Source organism: Sander lucioperca, chromosome 12, assembly GCF_008315115.2.
Source record: "Sander lucioperca isolate FBNREF2018 chromosome 12, SLUC_FBN_1.2, whole genome shotgun sequence".
NCBI classification, from domain to species: Eukaryota; Metazoa; Chordata; class Actinopteri; order Perciformes; family Percidae; genus Sander; species Sander lucioperca.
The window spans coordinates 25740852-25759059 of record NC_050184.1 but is presented as its reverse complement, the minus strand read 5'-3'; the positions used below and the strand labels follow the sequence as shown (position 1 = coordinate 25759059).

Below are 18208 nucleotides of genomic sequence, written 5' to 3'. Positions count from 1 at the left end.
CATCTATTTTCTTTACCTCACTATATATCTGTGCCCCCTGTGTCTAAATCCGATAAAAGTGTATCCTGTAAAAATCCTGAAGAAGGCTGATAGCAAACGATGGAGATGGTTCACGGAAGGGTTAGGGCAATGAAACTAATTGAGTGGTGTCCTGTTTCACTAAAGTGGATTCATTAACTTTTTCTCTCTTCACTATGGACTGTGTGCAGAGACACAACATACTGATGGCTCCTAACAGGCACTGGGGGCTAAAAGGAAAAAAACTGGACATAGGCTGTATGTCACTTGGAACCTGAGTCCAAAACTATATAAAGATGAGGAAATTGCACATATTATGTGTATTTTTGTTCACTGTATTCTGTATAAAGGCCAAAGTATTATATTAGCCAATGCTCAAGAGGCTATATACTTTTCAAATGTTGCATGAATTTCATCTCAGATTTCAGAGTATGGAATCAGTCAGGAGCAGATAAGGTACTTATCGGAAACTACTCACAGATGGAGCATAAAAGACATAAAGTCCATTATTGGCAGAATGACCATCTTTTCTACATGAAACACAAGGAAATGAATGAGGAAACCCAGATACATGAGCCAACAAAAACTTTTGGTTTTGGTTCACTAATTAATAATTCAAACAGAGAACTCAATGTTTCGCTTAAAGCCAATATTCCATTATTATAAAGTTGATTCTTTTAGTGTAAATTATTGTATTTGGTATGTTTTGGTTGGCCTGTTTGTTCTTTGATAAAGCCCATATGATTTTATTTAATGCTTTAAAGTATCATATACTCATAAAATAACAGGACATTCACAGATATTTCTCGTTTTTCCTCAACATCTGGACAGTGTGCTGGGGCAGACGTGCTTAAAATTGTGCCAGTCATTTCTGTGAAAAATGGTATTTCAGTACAGAGCTGTCTGCCAAAAAAAAAAGACAAAGATTTAGAAATAGTTTCCTTTTCACTGTCTCCCTTTTTTTTCTAGAGCGACAGGATGAATCTTCAGCAGGAGGCCAAACACTTCTGCAGCTTCACACTGTAGAGCTTTTAATCTATGCAGCTTAAACGGACGAAAGGAGCATCAGCGATTCCATACCATAGTGCATATACCATGGAATAAGATGAAAGGTTATAAAGAACCATAAATAAACTATTAAACTAGACTAGAACACACATTTACCATCTCCATGGCTGTTTGAGTACTCTTAGGTCTGAAATATATGTATTTGGTAATTCTTCCACCTACATGATGTGTCTCTTTGCATACTGTGAAACTATGTGCTTTTCTTTCACACTGACCTGTAAAAAAAGAGTAAATAAGGCAAGGTAATTGGTGTGTAGCCCACACACAGGTGTGAATGGCACAGCAGACCAATTTTCCAGACGAAGAGGCCATTTTAGACACAGCCTCTTCTTCCAAGTCTTCCTTCTCAGTTTAGTTTTTAAAACTAACCACACTCACTGAGAAGTCATGCTTGGGCTGCCTGTCTAGTCATTGTCCTCTTCCTGATAACACGAGGACTAGAAAAGATAAAATTGTGTGTGATCCAGCCAGTGGTTATTTTGGTGTCTTGGTTGTATCAGAATTTACAACAGCAAGAATTCAAATAATTTCAAAGGAAACCGCTGTGTTTCTGTTCCAAGAGTGCTCAAAGTGCCATGGATATGGAAGACCTATCAACCAATGTGTGTTCTAGTCTAGTTTAATATTTAGGTTATGGTTATTTACAACCTTTTAATCTTTTTTATGGTATGCACTATAGCATAGAATTGTGTTCACCCTGTTGAGACAAAGTGCTCACAGAGGCAAAGTAAAGTTCCACAGTGCTTTTCCATAGTGCTCAATTTTGGGGAACTTTGACAACAAATTTGCATCGCTTAACAATTTTAAACTGTCTTGAGAGTTCTAACTCTTGAGGTATGGAGAAAACTGTAGAGTCAAAAAGGGACGGAGCAGTAGGTTAGCTGTGTTGCACAATCAAAGCTTTATATTTCCATTTTGCCACAAACAAAACTATATATGCTATATACTATACTAGCTATGACTGACATTACAAAAGTCTCTACGTCAAAAAAGCTTCCAGGATCACCTATTTCCCCGAGCTATTGAGAATGTACAATTCAATTTTACTGTGCCACTCTCTGGTGTAATTGGGCTCTAACCCCAGAATTGGCAATTTTTTTTTTTTTCTTTCCAAAATTTTTTTTTCCAAAAATGAAAACAACAATCTTGTCTCCCTTAGGTTCAGAGACATATTTTAGGGCTCAACAAACATTACTTGAGACAATGACGCTCTCTTATTATAAAAACTGAATTAATTTGCGTAATTCAGGAGACAGTTATCTGCATGAATTCAGGAACTACATGGAAGTACGGTAAGGCATAAGCAGGGGGTCGGGGTGTGGATCGCAACTGAAGCTGTGGCTGGGATTTTTAATGACTGACCGCGGTGAGGCAAGGAGGAGGTCCATTGTGTCCAGATTGGCAGCGCCTTAGCTGGTGTAACTGCAGCCATGGCACTGCACACTGGGGCTGCGATTTAATGTACAGCTGCTCCTGGAGCAGATGGAGAAAGAAAAGGAGAGGGTAGAGAAAAAATTAAAAATAAAAATCCTTAATGGATTCAATAGACCTAGATTGTTGGAGATTGGAGAGAAAGGGGACAGACCAGGAGACGGGATGGCAAACAGAGCTAAAGCAGAATTAAGTAGCAGAGCTTTTATTGTTCTTTGAATCTGATGGTGTGTGTTTATATGTATGTTCATGTGTGTGTGTGTGTGTGTGTGTGTGTGTGTGTGTGTGTGTGTGTGAGAAAGAGGAAGAGAGAAAGAGTCACCAAATTAATACAATTTGGTGACTCTTTCTCTCTTCCTCTTTCAGTCAGTCCCCCGCTTGTGCAGAGCATTCAGGCTGGAGTTGGGGTGGGATATGCTAATACAGGCTGTCTGTCTGCCTGCCCCTTCAGAGGCAGCAGAGCAGCACGCTGCTTCTTGCACACACCCTCACTCATGCAGAGTGCAGAGGAGTTGGAGGCTCCAGCCTAGTCAGCAGGTCTCACACACGCTTGCATGTGTATGTATACGGAGCTGAAACTTTACTAGAGACACACTCGCACACTCTTCCCTCCTCCTTTCCTCTGTCCTGCTCTCCTCTTTCTCTTTACCCCTCCTCTAGCACACCTTTGTGTTGTTTTCCTTGCCCCTCTTCCTCTCCCCTCCCTCTTCAACCTCACTAGTTTTCCCTCTGCTCTGTCCGATGTGCTCAGACTGTGGTCAGTGTGCGAACTGAAGGCGTGCAGGGCGAGATGCTGTTGATGCTACAGCTGTTTGGGCTCCATGTGTCCTTCAGGGCCCACTGAAGAAGACAAGACTGCAAGTGAGCCAGGGACCTTCAACACAATACTCTGAGGAAGCTACAACTATCATTTTTACCCCTTTTTCCAGGCAGTTGCATTTTCAAGACTCTGGAATTAATTGTGCTTTTAAAGACTTAGAGAGAAAAAAAGAAGAAAAAAAACAATGAGGACCAAGTTGTGTAATCTGGTTGCACAACTTTTTCTCTTAGGAGAGTTGCTATCTGTGGTGGACAGCAAAGGAACTTTCTATGGAGGCCATGTCAACCCTTTCTATGGAAACAGATACAACCTATACAAGGCTGGACTCAACCCTCACCATTCACCAAACAAGCCCATGACCCGTCACAAGTAAGTGCTCCTTTTGGACAAGTCACAGGCGCTAATGCACATTTTATTTACCTTCCCACACTACAGGGTATTGAATTCAAAAAGCATTCCAAGTAGCTTGCAAGCCGGACCCACCTCATACTGTATTTCCCCTGAGAAATCCATGTCACCACGCGAGTTGCAGAAATATGGTTTTAGTTAGGGCATTGGCTCGGTAACAGATCCCTGAATTGACTCTCTGTTTCTCCCTTACTCACCATCAGCCCTTTTCTGTGGTTCACACCTAAAACCATCTGTGGCTGGCGATAAGCATTATAGAGCAACAACGACATGCTGCGTTATGAAAACAAAGCCATCATTTTGGTCTTTGTGGTGCAGCGAGGGGGGTGCTGAGTTGATGACAAGAGTATTGATCCCTCATAGCCGCTGTGTGTGTGTGTGTGTGTGTGTGTGTGTGTGTGTGTGTGTGTGTGTGTGTGTGTGTGTGTGTGTGTGTGTGTGTGGTAGGGAGGGGGGCTCAATTAGAGGCGAGACTTACAGTACAGCTGGGCACCCGCTGACAGAAGGGAGTGGTACAACTAATCTCCAATCAATACTTCAGCAATAACATAGTGGTCTCAACTGAGTTTGCATTGAAATAGCTGTTGAAAGTTTGTTTTTATTTTCTGACTACATCTTCCAGTATTAACAAGTAGAGGTGAATGATCTTCTGTTTTGAATTAGTGATCTGTGATGTATGTAAAAACACAAGGACATTCAAAGCACATGAGCAGAGGAGAATAACAATCCCAAGATATGCATGCTATTTGAAAGCCATGAAGCTGTGAGATGAATCAGAGCCTTGTGGATATATTTTGCCTGGATAGAGAGATGGCTGATGTTTGGTCTGTAGGGCTCTTTCGGTTTGTCCTCCCGTCTCTGGCTTTCCCGTCTCTTTTGCTTGGCTTCCCCTGAGAGCTGTTATGTCTTTGGACAGCTCCCCAGCTACCTGCTGCTTCGCTCAAACTGCCACAGAACACTGCTGATCGCCCAGCCCTGCTCAGTCTGCCATGTTCCCTCATCTACAAAGAACAGGCTCTTCAGCATCCCTCACCCACTGAATGCAACACCCACATTCAATCTCCACCTTTAACTTTTCTTGCATAACAATATAGTCCACATTCATTCCTTTCCTTCCATTCAGCTTATCATCATATCCCAAGAGTGAGAGATTAACCAGACCGTTGTAGATTGTTCTATTCAAAACTAGCTGATCAGTAATTACAGATGGTCGGTAATTGCGTGTTGCTGGTAGCTGGTAATATTCCCCCACAGGTGTCTGACATTGCTGACCCACCTTGGACACAGTGGGCCCCGGGGACGTGTCAGTGTCAAACCACCACTACAGATATATGAGCTCAGTTGTTGGCAACCTGGACTGGTCAGTGGGACTTAAAAATAACACGTGCTATGATGTGTGTGTGTGTGTGTGTGTGTGTGTGTGTGTGTGTGTATTTTGTGCGTGTCTGAGTGTGTCCATATATGCATGGGTGTATGTTAGTTTATTTATATTTTTGTAAAAAATTTCACATGTGCTTTTACACCTTATAAACACAAACTTACTGACCACGGAGTCACATGGACAAAACATGCCTGCTTTTTAGTGAGAAAAATAAAAAAATCTCAGCTGTTGCGCCACAGATTTTTTTTCTCTCTTCATGTTGAATTATTATCTGTGTTTTGGCAGCGAGTCATTTGATTTCACAGTCATTCCTTTCACTCAGTGCAACCACTTGCTGCAGTGAGAAAATATATAGCCCTGTAGTCACTGACTGTGACATCTTAGACAGTTACAATGCTGTACCTGTCATAGTTTAATTGCACAGAAGCCCATATGGCCCATTGCAGAAACTGTGCATGGGTGGCTTAGTTCAGATTTGAGTGTGTTTTGGTCCAAGGCTTTGGCAAAGTGGCAAATATTCAAGAAAAGAAATGACATTTTAACATTTCATAATGTTGATGTTTTTGATATCACATCTTCATATCCAAGAGAAAATTATAAGACAATAGAGAAACTTTGTTATTAGATGGAATGCTTGTCAAGTAATGCTATACATAGGAAACTAATTATATAATTTATTCTGTCTAACACATAACTGTATAAGTCACAATGGAAAAAGTTAACTTAAAAATGTGTCTGGCACCCCACAAGCATCTCCTACCATGCTGCATTACCACTATACCACAAAATGCACGACGACAGGTGAAACATAAGCCATGAGCCATGTAATACACCCATCATTGGGAAATGAATGTTGTATAAATCAATTAGGATCCCAGCAGATGCCACATGCCTTCACTGATCAGATTAAAGTCATATCCTTGGGCTTTGCAATGATGTATGGGACAGAGATCAAGGAGGGAAAGGTCAGTGAGTTGGTTGAGGTTAGAGGTTATGGGTTTCTGTTGTAAGTTTGTGTTCAATGGAGGACAAAAATGGAGTCAGTCACCTGCTAAGGGTCAAAGAGGCTGGGCAGTAAACTCCCAAGCTCCTTAACAACACATATTTATCTGATGTACTGCTTTCACTGTCCTTTCTGCTAAAATGTTTGGGATGTTTATGTAAACACTCAGCGAACGCGGATTTTACCATCTAAAAGTCTGATGCACTAAATATATTAGAGTTTTAAGTGATAATTCAATATAATTGTTATAATATTTTAACAGAATCATATCATGATAAAATGATATGATGTTATTGATGGACCAAAGTCTGTTGTCCAAATTAAGGACTCATAGCAAATTGTTATTGAAATAAATATTTTTAAGGAATAATTTGACATTTTGGTAAATAAGCTTATTTGCTTTGTTGCTCAGAGTTAAATATGGTGCTAAAGCTAGCAGCCAATTAGCATAGCTTACCATAAAAAAAAAAAACAAGACATAAAGCGTCAATGAGTGCTTAGTTTCGCATAAGAAACAAGATATAATTATGTGAGTTTAAATGTTGCTAGGCAGATTTTTTTTTAACCTTTGCACATAGTCAGGCTAGCAGTTTTCCCCTGCTTAAAGTCATTATGCTTAAGCTAATCACCTGCTAGCTGCTTTATATTTAGCTAACATACAGACATGAGAGTGGATCTTCTCATCAAACTCTCTGCAAGAAAGCTCTAAGTGTTTTTCCTAAAATGTCGAAGTATTCCGTAAAATTTTTGTTTCACTTGTGAAGAGCCCCCAAGATATTTGAACTGCCTCACTTGGGGCAACCAAAGAGGTATATTAGAGCGTAATCAACAGTTTTATTGGTGCAGCGTAATGCAGGTGTCGTACCAAAATGTTGTGGTGAAGAGGGAGCTTAGCCAGAAGGCAAAGCTTTCATTTTACCAGTCGATCGACGTTCAAATCCTCAACCTGCAACCTATGGTCATGAGCTTTGGGTAGTGACTGAAAGGCTGAAACAAGTTTTCTCCAAGGTGGCTGGGCTCACCCTCAGAAGGTTAAGGAGCTCAGACATCCGGAAGGAGCTTGACGTAAAGCCACAGACCCTCAACGTCTTATGTCAAGCCCTTACGTTTAACCCGCAAAGTTCTAGGTCTTGTGGGAAATGGTGTTTGTTTCTTCCGGTTTCACTTTGGCTCTCTATAGCTATTACTGTATTTAGGGCCTATCGTTATCAGAAAATGCGTTGCTTTGGTTTGTTCAGCAGCCACCTTCTGTACAACACATTACTATTGATTTCATTCAAAAGCATATTCAGTACAATGAGCCCAACAAATCTAACAATTACTTTTTAAAACCCTTTCATTTCAAGAACACAGAGAGCTATTCTTACCCAAAGAAGATTATGTGCTTTGAGAAATGCCTGAGGATAAGTTATTGGGGTGTTTTTTCACTACCGGTGTTTGAGACTCTTACTGTACCCCATGTGAAAAATAGAACAAAACAACATAAAGAATATATGACTGTCTAATAAAACAAACTAAAAATGATATATAATGACTAGGAATTAGCAGCTATAATGTTGTTTATCTACATGGTTTTATTGCTGTAGTGAGAATTAGAGGTTGATAGCCAAAGTTTAAGCACTTGTAAGAGTAATGGTCTGCCTTTAAGCTATTATAACCAGAGGTCAGAGTTATCCCCTAGGTTCTAGAGCTGGGAGTATCACGTCTTTCCTTTAACCCTAATCAGTAGGCACAAGAGCAACGCCAATCAACCCTGCACCATGGGACCATCCAGACCTGCCAGTTGGCTAGAAATAGGTTTCATTAAAAACATATATGGAAAGAGATGGGCCCTGGAGGAGAGTTATTAGCACATAGATATAGTTGTTAAAGTTCCTATTAAAGATTGCATGGTTTTCTATCTGGCCTGCTCCAGTCATAAATCTGTCAGAGGCAGTAGCCTGGGTTCAAACAGTCAGGAACCCTGCAGGTGAAAGAGTGGTTAGTAATGAGGAAGGTAAGCCCTTTAGTGCCACAGAGCAAAGCAATGGAGGAAAAGTAGCAGGTTAGAAGGCCGGAGATGTCAGGGTCATGATGAGACAACAGAGGGGTGTCGTGAAAAAGCAAAAGAGAAAGAAAAAAGACAATATTAGAAACAGAGGCAAGAGCAGGACTGGTATACTTAGATACGTAAACAGAGATTATGTACAGTTTGCAGATTTTGCAGAAAAAAAGGAGAGGGAGGTTATGAGAAAAATGGGGGGGGGGATTGAAAGGTGAGTTGTTTTGGGCCCAGCAGAGGGTGGATGTCTAGAAGCAATACTATTTGCCAAAAACACTCCACGTGAGAATCTGAGATGGGAATTCTGCTTTCCCCCTGGGAGGCTCTGAAGTGTTTTAGGAACTGTAATGCTATACTGGAAATATTTACAGTCGGACCAAACTAGCAGTCAAAAATGACATGCTCCAATGACAGAAAAAAGACAATATTTAGGCGTTAAAAGAGGGAAGGAGGTGTTTTAGGAGAGAGAGAAAAATGAGACAAGAGAAACCATGGTGAAAGGAGGTTAAGACTGTTAAAGAAAAGGTCAGGTGAAAGTGGGAGGTGCACAAGAGAGTTTAATACACTGATGAATTTGAATCAGTGTTGAGTCAGTTGGGGATGGGTGGTTCAGTAAAGGTCTGGATCAACTGGACTTTTTTAATTTGGGTGTTTTCTTGCTGTTGTTGGGATTCAAATAGTAAGTTTCTTTTAACATACAAAAGAGAAATGTTTCTTTTTTTTCTACATGGAAATAATTAGTTAGAAATATGTTTAAAATCGTCAGAAATAACCAAAATAAAATTTACAGCACTTGTAGAGAATATGCAGTAAGCCAATTAGCATTTTTAGCTGAAGGAAGCCTTTTTGTAGATCTGTATTGTGAAAGCGTCAAATAAGGAAAAAGTAACATTTGACTGAGACTTTGGTCAATTAGTATGGGCATTCTGCAAGGCCTAATTTTAAAAGAAAAATGCATATCAGACGAGCGGAATGTATTCACATTAGATACATTAGATAAGGTTGGTAAGTTCAGTCAAAGACAGCACACTACTCAGCTGCCGTTAGAGACTGCTGGCTCTAAAGGTTGGCAGTGTCGGTTGTTTTTTTGGTCAGTCGGTCCACCACCTCAAAAACTGTTAGACGGATTGTCATGTTAAAAACTCATATCTCCTCAAACAGTGAATCAGATCAAGCTCTACAATATCACCATGCAATTGCATATTTAAAAAAATTGCAGTTGTCTGATATGTTTTTGCTGTAATTATAATCATCTATTGCAGTTGTGTGGTATGTTGCCCAATGCTAGTTACTTTTAAATGTGAGTCGTATATAACGTTAATTTGACCTTAGTGACTTTTATTGTATGGCACTTACTGGGTTATCCTGTGTGGCCAACCGCTCCCATCTGTCACCAACAAGTGCTAAAACAAACAGAAAGTATTTATACTCTCAAAACCAGTCTCTTTATGCCACATTGGCTGAGGGATGAGGCGTTAAAATAGCTCAGAAATGGCAAGCACTCCCCTCTCTCTCTTTTTCCTTCCTCGCCGTATTCCTCTGATGTCAGATTATGCTCGATCAGGACTTCTCATACCCTAAAGACGTCACTTTTCTTCTCATATATGACAACTTGCACATCATGGGTTTGTATTTCTGGCGATAAAGTTTGTGTAATCCTCATCCTGCAGAGTTGTGTGGTCTCTGTGGATGTGAGATAAACGGACCAAGAGCTTCACTGCACGTGTATAATATGTGCATGTGTGTGAGAGTGTGTCAGTGTCTCTGCAGCTCACACACACTATCACTATCTCTCAAGTTGAAACTCAACATTCGTCCTAAAAAGATCTGTACACCGCAGAGAAGGTGACCTGCAGTTGCCCTGGCTGACACTGCGCCGCAGAGGGACGAGATTCATCTCAGCGCTCGACTTTGATTCTCACAAATGCCAGAACCCCTTCTGTCTTTTAGACACTGAGGATAAAATATCACTCACAGACCCAAATGACGTTGACAGATCTGTGAAAACAGGCAAAGAGCAGACTGGGAAGAGAGAGGCAGAACCAGAGACCAGGAGAATGTTTTTTTTCATCCCATGTACATCTGGATTCCTGCACTTTTCAGGCATTGTGAGCAAGTCTGAAGGTCATTGGCTCCCCACCAGATGTGCACCTGACAAACAAAATGCTGAACATGGTCACTTTTCACTCCACTGATCAGCTCTATGTGTAATGTGAGAAGGGGTCACACACTTACTGTACTGTATACACAGACATACTCATACACTGCTCTCCATTAGCTGTCATAAATCCTCGTATGACTATAGAAGCTTTTCCTAACTCTCACATACACAACAAACAAAGTCATAAAGCTTTTAAGCTTTTTCTTGCATTTGATAAATCTGTCATCTATGAGTGCTGATATTCTCTGGATGACAGCATCATTCGTTTTTATTAACTCCAGGAATGAAGAACAAAATGGCGTTTATTTTGGCACCAAATGTATTCTTTGAGCAGTAGATGAGAGAAGAGGGAGTGATCAGTGTTAACCTACCTCAGGGATCGTAAAGAAAAGAGCCTGCAGGTGGGGTGGTGGGAAAAGAAATGCATGAAAGCAAATTGTTAGCAGCATTGTGCCAGCGGCATCAGCAGACTGAGCAGAGAAACAGTAAATGAGCTTCTTAGGGGTTTTCATGAGAGGAGAAATTTGCCAAAAATTATGATGCAGCACAATGTATTTGTCAGATTGAGTTTAAAGTCTTCATTTCATATACCTACCTACCTAAACACCATCTGATACATAAAAACAATGTTTCCAAACTGATTTCCTTGTTGTTTTTTTTGCGCTAAAAATCATCAGCAGTACTCAGTAAATTGCCTGTGTGATTGTGAGTGATTTAACTCTCATCATACCACATCAGTTCAGCTCATAACAGCCACTTCCTTAACAACGCATGACCTGGCAGCAGGTTGTCAGGCTGGTATGAAAGGAGCTCTGTCATTCTGACTCCTGCCCTTTTCCTTCCACCGCGATTAACATATGTCAACACAGGGAGAGTGGTAACACACACACAGACACACACAAATGCTGTCAATGCAGTCAGCGATTTGTAGAAAGCAGCAGCAGTGCAGCGGTTTCTCACAGATTCTGACAGGCTGCCTGTTAGCCCTCTGAACCTGTTAACTTGGCATGCCTACCCTCCTCGGCCCCCGTGTCCCTCCTTGCTCCTCCAAACACTTCTATTTGTCCTGAAACAGCTGTGGAGCAACTTTAAGTACTGCATGTGTTGCTAAATGCTCCCCTCTGAATGTAAGAAATGCTTCACATGTGAGTCTAAAGAGCGCAGATCATCGTTTCCTGTGTTGCACGGGGGCCAGGGGAACATTTGGCAGTTGCTATAGTTGCACTAGCAATGAATGGGAGAAGGAGAGAAAAGGGTCCAACTCCAGCATGATGCAACAACTGTTCAAAGTAGTTATAATAAAGTTTTTATGTGTTGGATTATGGATTTATCTGAGAGCTATCTGGGTGATATTTCTTGTTTCTTGTCTAAATGGTTTTTAGCTTAAAACAATGGAACAATAAAACATCATTTTTCATCATTCTGATTTATGCCAGAGGGGTCAGTAAATTAATATGTGCTTTTAAAATTAGGAGAAGGGAAGCATCACTCGATAAGTTATCCATATGCAACATGAAGCTCTTCTAAGAAAACCCCTTCAAAGCTTGTAAGATGTGGTTATAGGTTGCAAACCAAAAATGCAATATGAAATGAAGATTGTTAAAATCTTAGTATTATAAGATTATCAGGTCCTTAGCAAAACAAGGGCTGTTGTCATCTTTAATGTAAAGGATAATTGCAGTGTTGATATCAGTACTGTTACCTGTTTAACTTTAATGTCACTCTACTATCCCCACAGAAACCACTGTGCCTACGTGGTGCAGAAGAACATCACATGCACCATGCAGGATGGAGTGGCTACCTACGTGAAGGCTGAGTACACCACCAAGTGCATCTGGGGTCAGAAGTGTCCTGTTGTCATGTAGGTTTTTCAAACAAAACAACAAAATGCAATAAGTTAAACAGCTAAAGTTCAACCTTATACCTTTGACTGTTCAGTTTGAGTCCTGAGGAGTTTGGTTGTGAAGTTTGAAATGCGTAATTATTAGGCTACTTCAGGAGAAACTGCAGAACGGGGAGCACCGTGAAATCTACTCTGCATCAATGCTGCCCTCTAGTGTGCACATCATGTGCTGTCCATATTACAGTAAGAGTGTAGGTAGCTGTATGCACTGTTTGTAGTCAGAGTTCTTCTACAGAGAGACACCACTGGGGGCAAGATAGTGTTAATTTAATTTGTATTAAAAAAAAATATATATTAGGAACCGGCTACTGTGAGCACCATTTTATTCTCTGCACATTAAAAATGCTGAGAAGCTCCTTCTCATTTCTGGGTTACATGTGGTCTTGTTTCTTACCTGCCCACCTACTTATACCAAGTTATAAAACACCCTAAATTGTTTTAAATAGTATAATTTATGTATTGTGATACAAATTGGAGGTCTGAAGTGATACTTTAACTTTACCATGTGTGTGTAAATCCATGTAGACATGCCCATAAAGCTTCTACATGTGATTTTGTGATTATTTTTATAATGCCTTTTAAACGCCCACACACAGGGGAAATTAAAGGAGTGGACTTTCTCTTCATAAAAGACAGCTGAATGACTGTGTGTGTGTGTGTGTGTGTGTGTGTGTGTGTGTGTGTGTGTGCGCGCGTTTAGACAAAATAACATTGAAGTTGGGTGCTGACCCAGGTTCAATCCTCTGATGCCACATCATTTACGTTACATTTTGTGCTAATCTCCTAATCTCCCTCTAATCCATGTTTAATCTCATAAAGAACAACTTCATCCCTTTATCTCTGGACCTCCCATCCTCTGTCCTGGCTCTGTGCTCTTAATTAGTAAAAACAAATGCAGCCCTTCTGATAAAACGTCTGATATGACAGTTTTAACATACTCTGATAATAAACATGCTTTCCATCATGTCTTCTTCAGGTACAGGACATTCTACAAGCCAAAGTACAAGGTGGGTTTTAAGACGGTGACTGAGCTGGAGTGGAAATGTTGTCCCGGCTACTCTGGAGAAAACTGCTACGATGGACCCACATCGCTGCCTGACGTCATGATACCACCTTTTAATGGTGGGGGTGTGCCCCATCGCCCAGGGATGAAGGGATTCCCCCATGGCCCAAGACCCCCCGTGGACCACAGGCCTGGAGGAGGCCAGCTGGAGCCTGGCAAACCCTTCCCCGGCGTGTCTGACCACAGACCAATACCAACAGGACAGCTGCCTACTGGGAACGGAAAACCAAACTATGGTGGGAACCAACACTAACCAATTTATTGTTATTTCTCACTTTTAAATGCTCTCAATGCATAATTCCATCATTCAGTGGTGAACTTTCTAAAAGAAATCCTACTTTCTTCTTTCTGTTTGATCCTTGGAAATACAGGAAACAAATTTGGGATTTCAGGAGTGACTGGTGAACGTTTGGACCATATGGAGGAGGACCTACGCCGCCTCACCCAGGGTCTAGACACTCTCAACGGGGTAGTGGCTGGCCTTGAGGAGCGACTGCGAACATCTCTCAGGGAAGATACCAACAAAATCCTGGTGTCCCTGCTACCAAACACTCCTCGTGTGCCCGACTCCACAGTGGGATTTGGGGTGATCCCAGATGGGACTCCTGATGGACTGGAAGGAGGAGAAAGCTTCACTGGATTTGGAGACTTAGCAGGGAGGGTGACAGAAGTGAAGGATGAGCTGCGAGCCAAAACTCACATTTTAGAAGAGATTAAGGTACTATAACACGATGCTTGCACAAAGATCAGTTGATACAGTATCTGTATAGATTAATCAGTTCTCCTTATCTTTCCTTTATTAAATGCTAGCTTTTTCTCCTTCTCACCTGTGTGTGTCCATAGGGGATGGTCCTGGGTCATGACAGCCAGCTGAAGAGGCTGTTGGAAGGAGCTAGAGGCAGGCCCATCCCTGGCCACAGCTCCACTATTTATCTGGACGAGATCCTGGACGCCAAGCTGGCCGACGTGCGGGCTGAGATCCTGGATGGCTTTGAGCGCCGTCTGACCGGTCTGGAGAGCCAATGTGATGAGAAGATTGGGGCGGTGCAGAACCAGTGCCATAAGGAGCACATGGATGGCCAGGAGCAAATGCAGCAGTCTCTGGATGGAAGAGAGACCGGGCTCAGGGAGGAGTTGGGCTCTTTGCAGGCTCAGATCCAGGGCCTAACTCTCACTGAAAGCTGCTGTGGACAGGTATGACATGGATATAATCAGCATGCAGTAAACAAGCAATTTGTCAAGTGAACAGTCCTTAAATAAATGTACTCATAGTGTTTTCATGTAAAGAAAACTCTAACAATACAACACTACCGAAATTTGGGAATTGTATCAATCTTCTCTTCTAAGTCTCTACTAGAAAGCTTATTTCCCAAAATGTCAAACTACTCCTTTAATTACATACTGTACATTTTAGTCACTCAATCATTGCTACAGAAAGAATAACATATCTACAATGTAATCAGGTATGACTGGACATTTTATCGGATTACTAACAAATGATTGATTATTGCAGGTGAACAGTCTCTCCCAGCGTGTGTTGCTGCTGGAGGAGTCAGTTAAAGGCTTGACAGAATCTCAGAGACAGCTCCAGACTGCCCTCACTGACCAGAGCATACACGTAGAGACACTTATCGAGACCCGCCTGGTGGACATAGAGGGCCGCCTTAATGCCACAGAGGGTGGACCTGATGGAGTAGCAGGGCTCCCTGGTGGTCTGGATGGCTTCAAGACCATGCTGGAGGACAAGCTGAAGACCCTGGAGGAGAGAGTGTTTGTGGCCGTTGAGGAGCTGAGTAATGCCACTGCTCCGGCACTCCTGGAGGGTCAGGTTGTCCCGGCACTGGAGACAGAGATCGAGTCTGTGAGGAGGAGAATGGAGGGAGACCTGGATGGCATTCAGAAACAGTTAATAGATCTGGAGCTCCTCTGCACCTCTTCCTGCTCACCCTCCACCCCACCAGCAGGGGGTATCAGTGTCACTGAAGTAGAGGAGGTGTGTGAGGGGATGGGGAAGAAGATGACTGACCGCCTTGACTCCCATTCTAACCAGCTGAACCACCTAAACAACACCCTGCAGAACCTGCTCTTCCATATCGCCCAGGAGGACACGGAGGGCACCGTCCAAGGAGAGATCACCCTGCTGAAGGTTAACATCAACTCTGTGAACCGCTCTCTAAAGGGCCTAAAGGACTCTATTCGATTCATTGCAAGTGAAGTGGGCCACGCTAACGCCACCTGGGAGCAGAGAGAGCACCAGATAGTCAACCAGGTTCAAGGAATCACCAAACTAGTGGGCCACCAAGCCTCTCTCCTGGGGGCCGGGGAGAGGCGGCTGGCCCAGCTAAAGGGAGAGCTTATGGCCTTGAAGAGACGGCTGGCTGGGGAGCTGCAGGGCTGCCGGAGCACAGCGATAGAAGTACAGAGGGAGGTGAAGGATGTTGATAGCAGGGTGAGCCATGTGGAGGGCCAGTGCAGCAGCCTGGGGGAACTGGCAGAGCAACTGGAGAGGATCAGAGCAGAGCTTGAGAGACACTCAGACTCCTATCTGGCCGAGGTGAATGGCACCCTGGCCGTCCATTCAGAACAGCTAGCTGAGCTGAAAGGCGAGGTCAAAGACTGCAACAAGGAAGCAGCCAATCAAAAAGAAGACCAGTAGCATCTGAGCTACAGAATTTATTCAAAAAATAAACTTATGTGTGCTATTCATTAGGCTCAAGTGACTTCCTCTGCTTCTCTGCTCTCTCTTTCAAATCCCATCTGCGCAGATGCAAATTAAATGAACCGGCAAAAGTCATTTCCCATAAGCTCTCCCAACCCAGTGCCTCTAGGTGTCCTGGGTATTTAGTTTAGTGAAATGAGGAGAGGAAGACACAGAATACAGAGACACACCTATGGTTGTATAGCTGAGCAATATTTCCCCTTGAGATTTTATTGTATAGGGCATTTGTTTATTTCCTCTGATCATATTTTGTTTTCACATTTGACCTTTTTTAACTTATATGAAGTGACTGCATTGTTATGATGTTAAACTGTTTGTATTAGAGAAATGATTAAACAAGTGGATGATATGGGATTAATATGCTGCTACGGGTTTCTACTGACAAGGACACTTGACATCCTCTGTTTTTTTTAAAATACTGTAAGTCAACATGGTGCTATTTACAATTTTGTAAACCTCTGTGTCACACGTTTAAAAAAAAATACGTATTTCTGCTTTGACAGTTGTGTTTGTTTCCTGCCGCATTGCTCCAAGTTGCATAGATGTTCCAAACTCACCACAGTGGGACAGTGCATTACATGGCATAAATAAAATTTAACACACTCCAGGGTGGAAGTGTTTTTTAGACACAATTTTGGCAATGAAGGCCTTTTTTCAAAATGCATGTAGTTACATTTTGAAAATGACATTTAATTCAACAAAACTTTATTTATCTCTGTAAGGAGAATTGTATGCAGCAGCTCGCCTATGGAGTTATTGTCGTTGGATGCTTAGCAATTTCACATTTCTTTGTGTTTTTATTAATGCACAATATTAACTCTATACTCTCCATCCATTTAGTGTATGTCAAGAAATACACACAACAAATAAGGAGAAAAAAAGTTTTTTTTTTTTATTTATGAGGCAACAATCAAATTCTATAAAGTATGAGCCTAATGAAGCCTTATGAAAGTAATGACGCTTATAAAAGCATAAAACATGATCTATGAAGAATTGAGAAAGGGACACTGGTGTAACACCATATTCTGAGATGTAATAGGAATTTAATCGGCAGTATATTACAACTGCAAACTTTCTTATTGCAGTTTATCTAATACTTTATTTTGATGAAGATAGTATAGTGCCTCAATCGTAATTAGATTTGCAAACACACAAAAAACTTCCTCTTTTCACTTATTAATCAGAAGAAGACTCTTTGAACAGATCTTAAAATGATTGTCCAGACTGTTTCTGTCCTTCACCAACAGCATGTGGAACCAGCACATAAGAGATGTAGAAAAAAGAATAAGTTAAAAAAAAGAAGCTGCATCACATTTAATTCTCTCAATATGTGTTATCATAGATTTAGGACAGCAAACAGATTTTGAATTATGACTAAACTTGTAGTCAGGTTGCACTGTCTGCAGGTTTCACAGATATCAGCACGTAATTTACGAATGCAACATCTCTCACTGATTAACTTGCTGTCAGCATGTAATGGGGACCAGAAATGTATCATTAATATATGCTGTGCAGCATATTGGGTGGAGGAATCTTAGGTGTGACTGTACAGAGAAAGCAGTTCTCTGTACAGAGAGATTATGTTTTTGTTCAAAACCTCTGACTTTACCAAATTGATACATAGAAAACTGTGTTCAGTTGGTAACAATGTAACTGAAATAGCATCATAGAGTTGCAAACCAAACCAAACCAGCTGACTAAACTGTGGTCACATGAAGTGGTCAGATGATAAGGTGAGGTCATTAGGGGAAAGTGTGGAGGATATTGTTGTGTTTGTAGAGTAAGGGGTTAGGGTAAGACTCAATGCTAATGTACTGTATGAAGCTGAGTGAAATGAGCTGTAAAAATTAGTTGACCTTGCACCACTGAAGCACTGTCAGCTGTTCTTTTTCTGCATAGCATCAGCACATAGTTTTTAAAGACAACATCTCTTAGTAACCAAAACAGGATGAAGCAATCATAGTATAATAAAAACCAGAGGCTAGACATAAAAATAAGAAGGCTGGAGGGACAGCTGAGAGCGAATGGAGAGGATGGAGGGTTATATGGATATGCTGTAATTGGAGAACAGAACTGACTGAGGGATGATAGTGAGATAATCATGAGCATGGGACAGGAGGAATAAAGTAGAATGGATGTAATGAGATTAAAAAATAAATAAATAAAAAGATGCAGTGAGATGGCGTCAGAGA

General features: G+C 41.5%; 1 protein-coding gene across 1 annotated transcript; it reads left to right on the top strand.

Moving 5' to 3' along the window:
- The first annotated feature begins 2937 nt into the window (after positions 1 to 2937).
- LOC116062192 (EMILIN-3) lies at positions 2938 to 16516 on the top strand. Its single transcript, XM_031316815.2, has 6 exons — positions 2938 to 3706; positions 12070 to 12192; positions 13211 to 13533; positions 13669 to 14015; positions 14141 to 14491; positions 14811 to 16516. Exons 1-6 carry the CDS (start codon positions 3522 to 3524, stop codon positions 15951 to 15953), a joined length of 2472 nt encoding a protein of 823 aa, XP_031172675.1. The 5' UTR covers positions 2938 to 3521; the 3' UTR covers positions 15954 to 16516.
- Positions 16517 to 18208: the final 1692 nt, after the last annotated feature.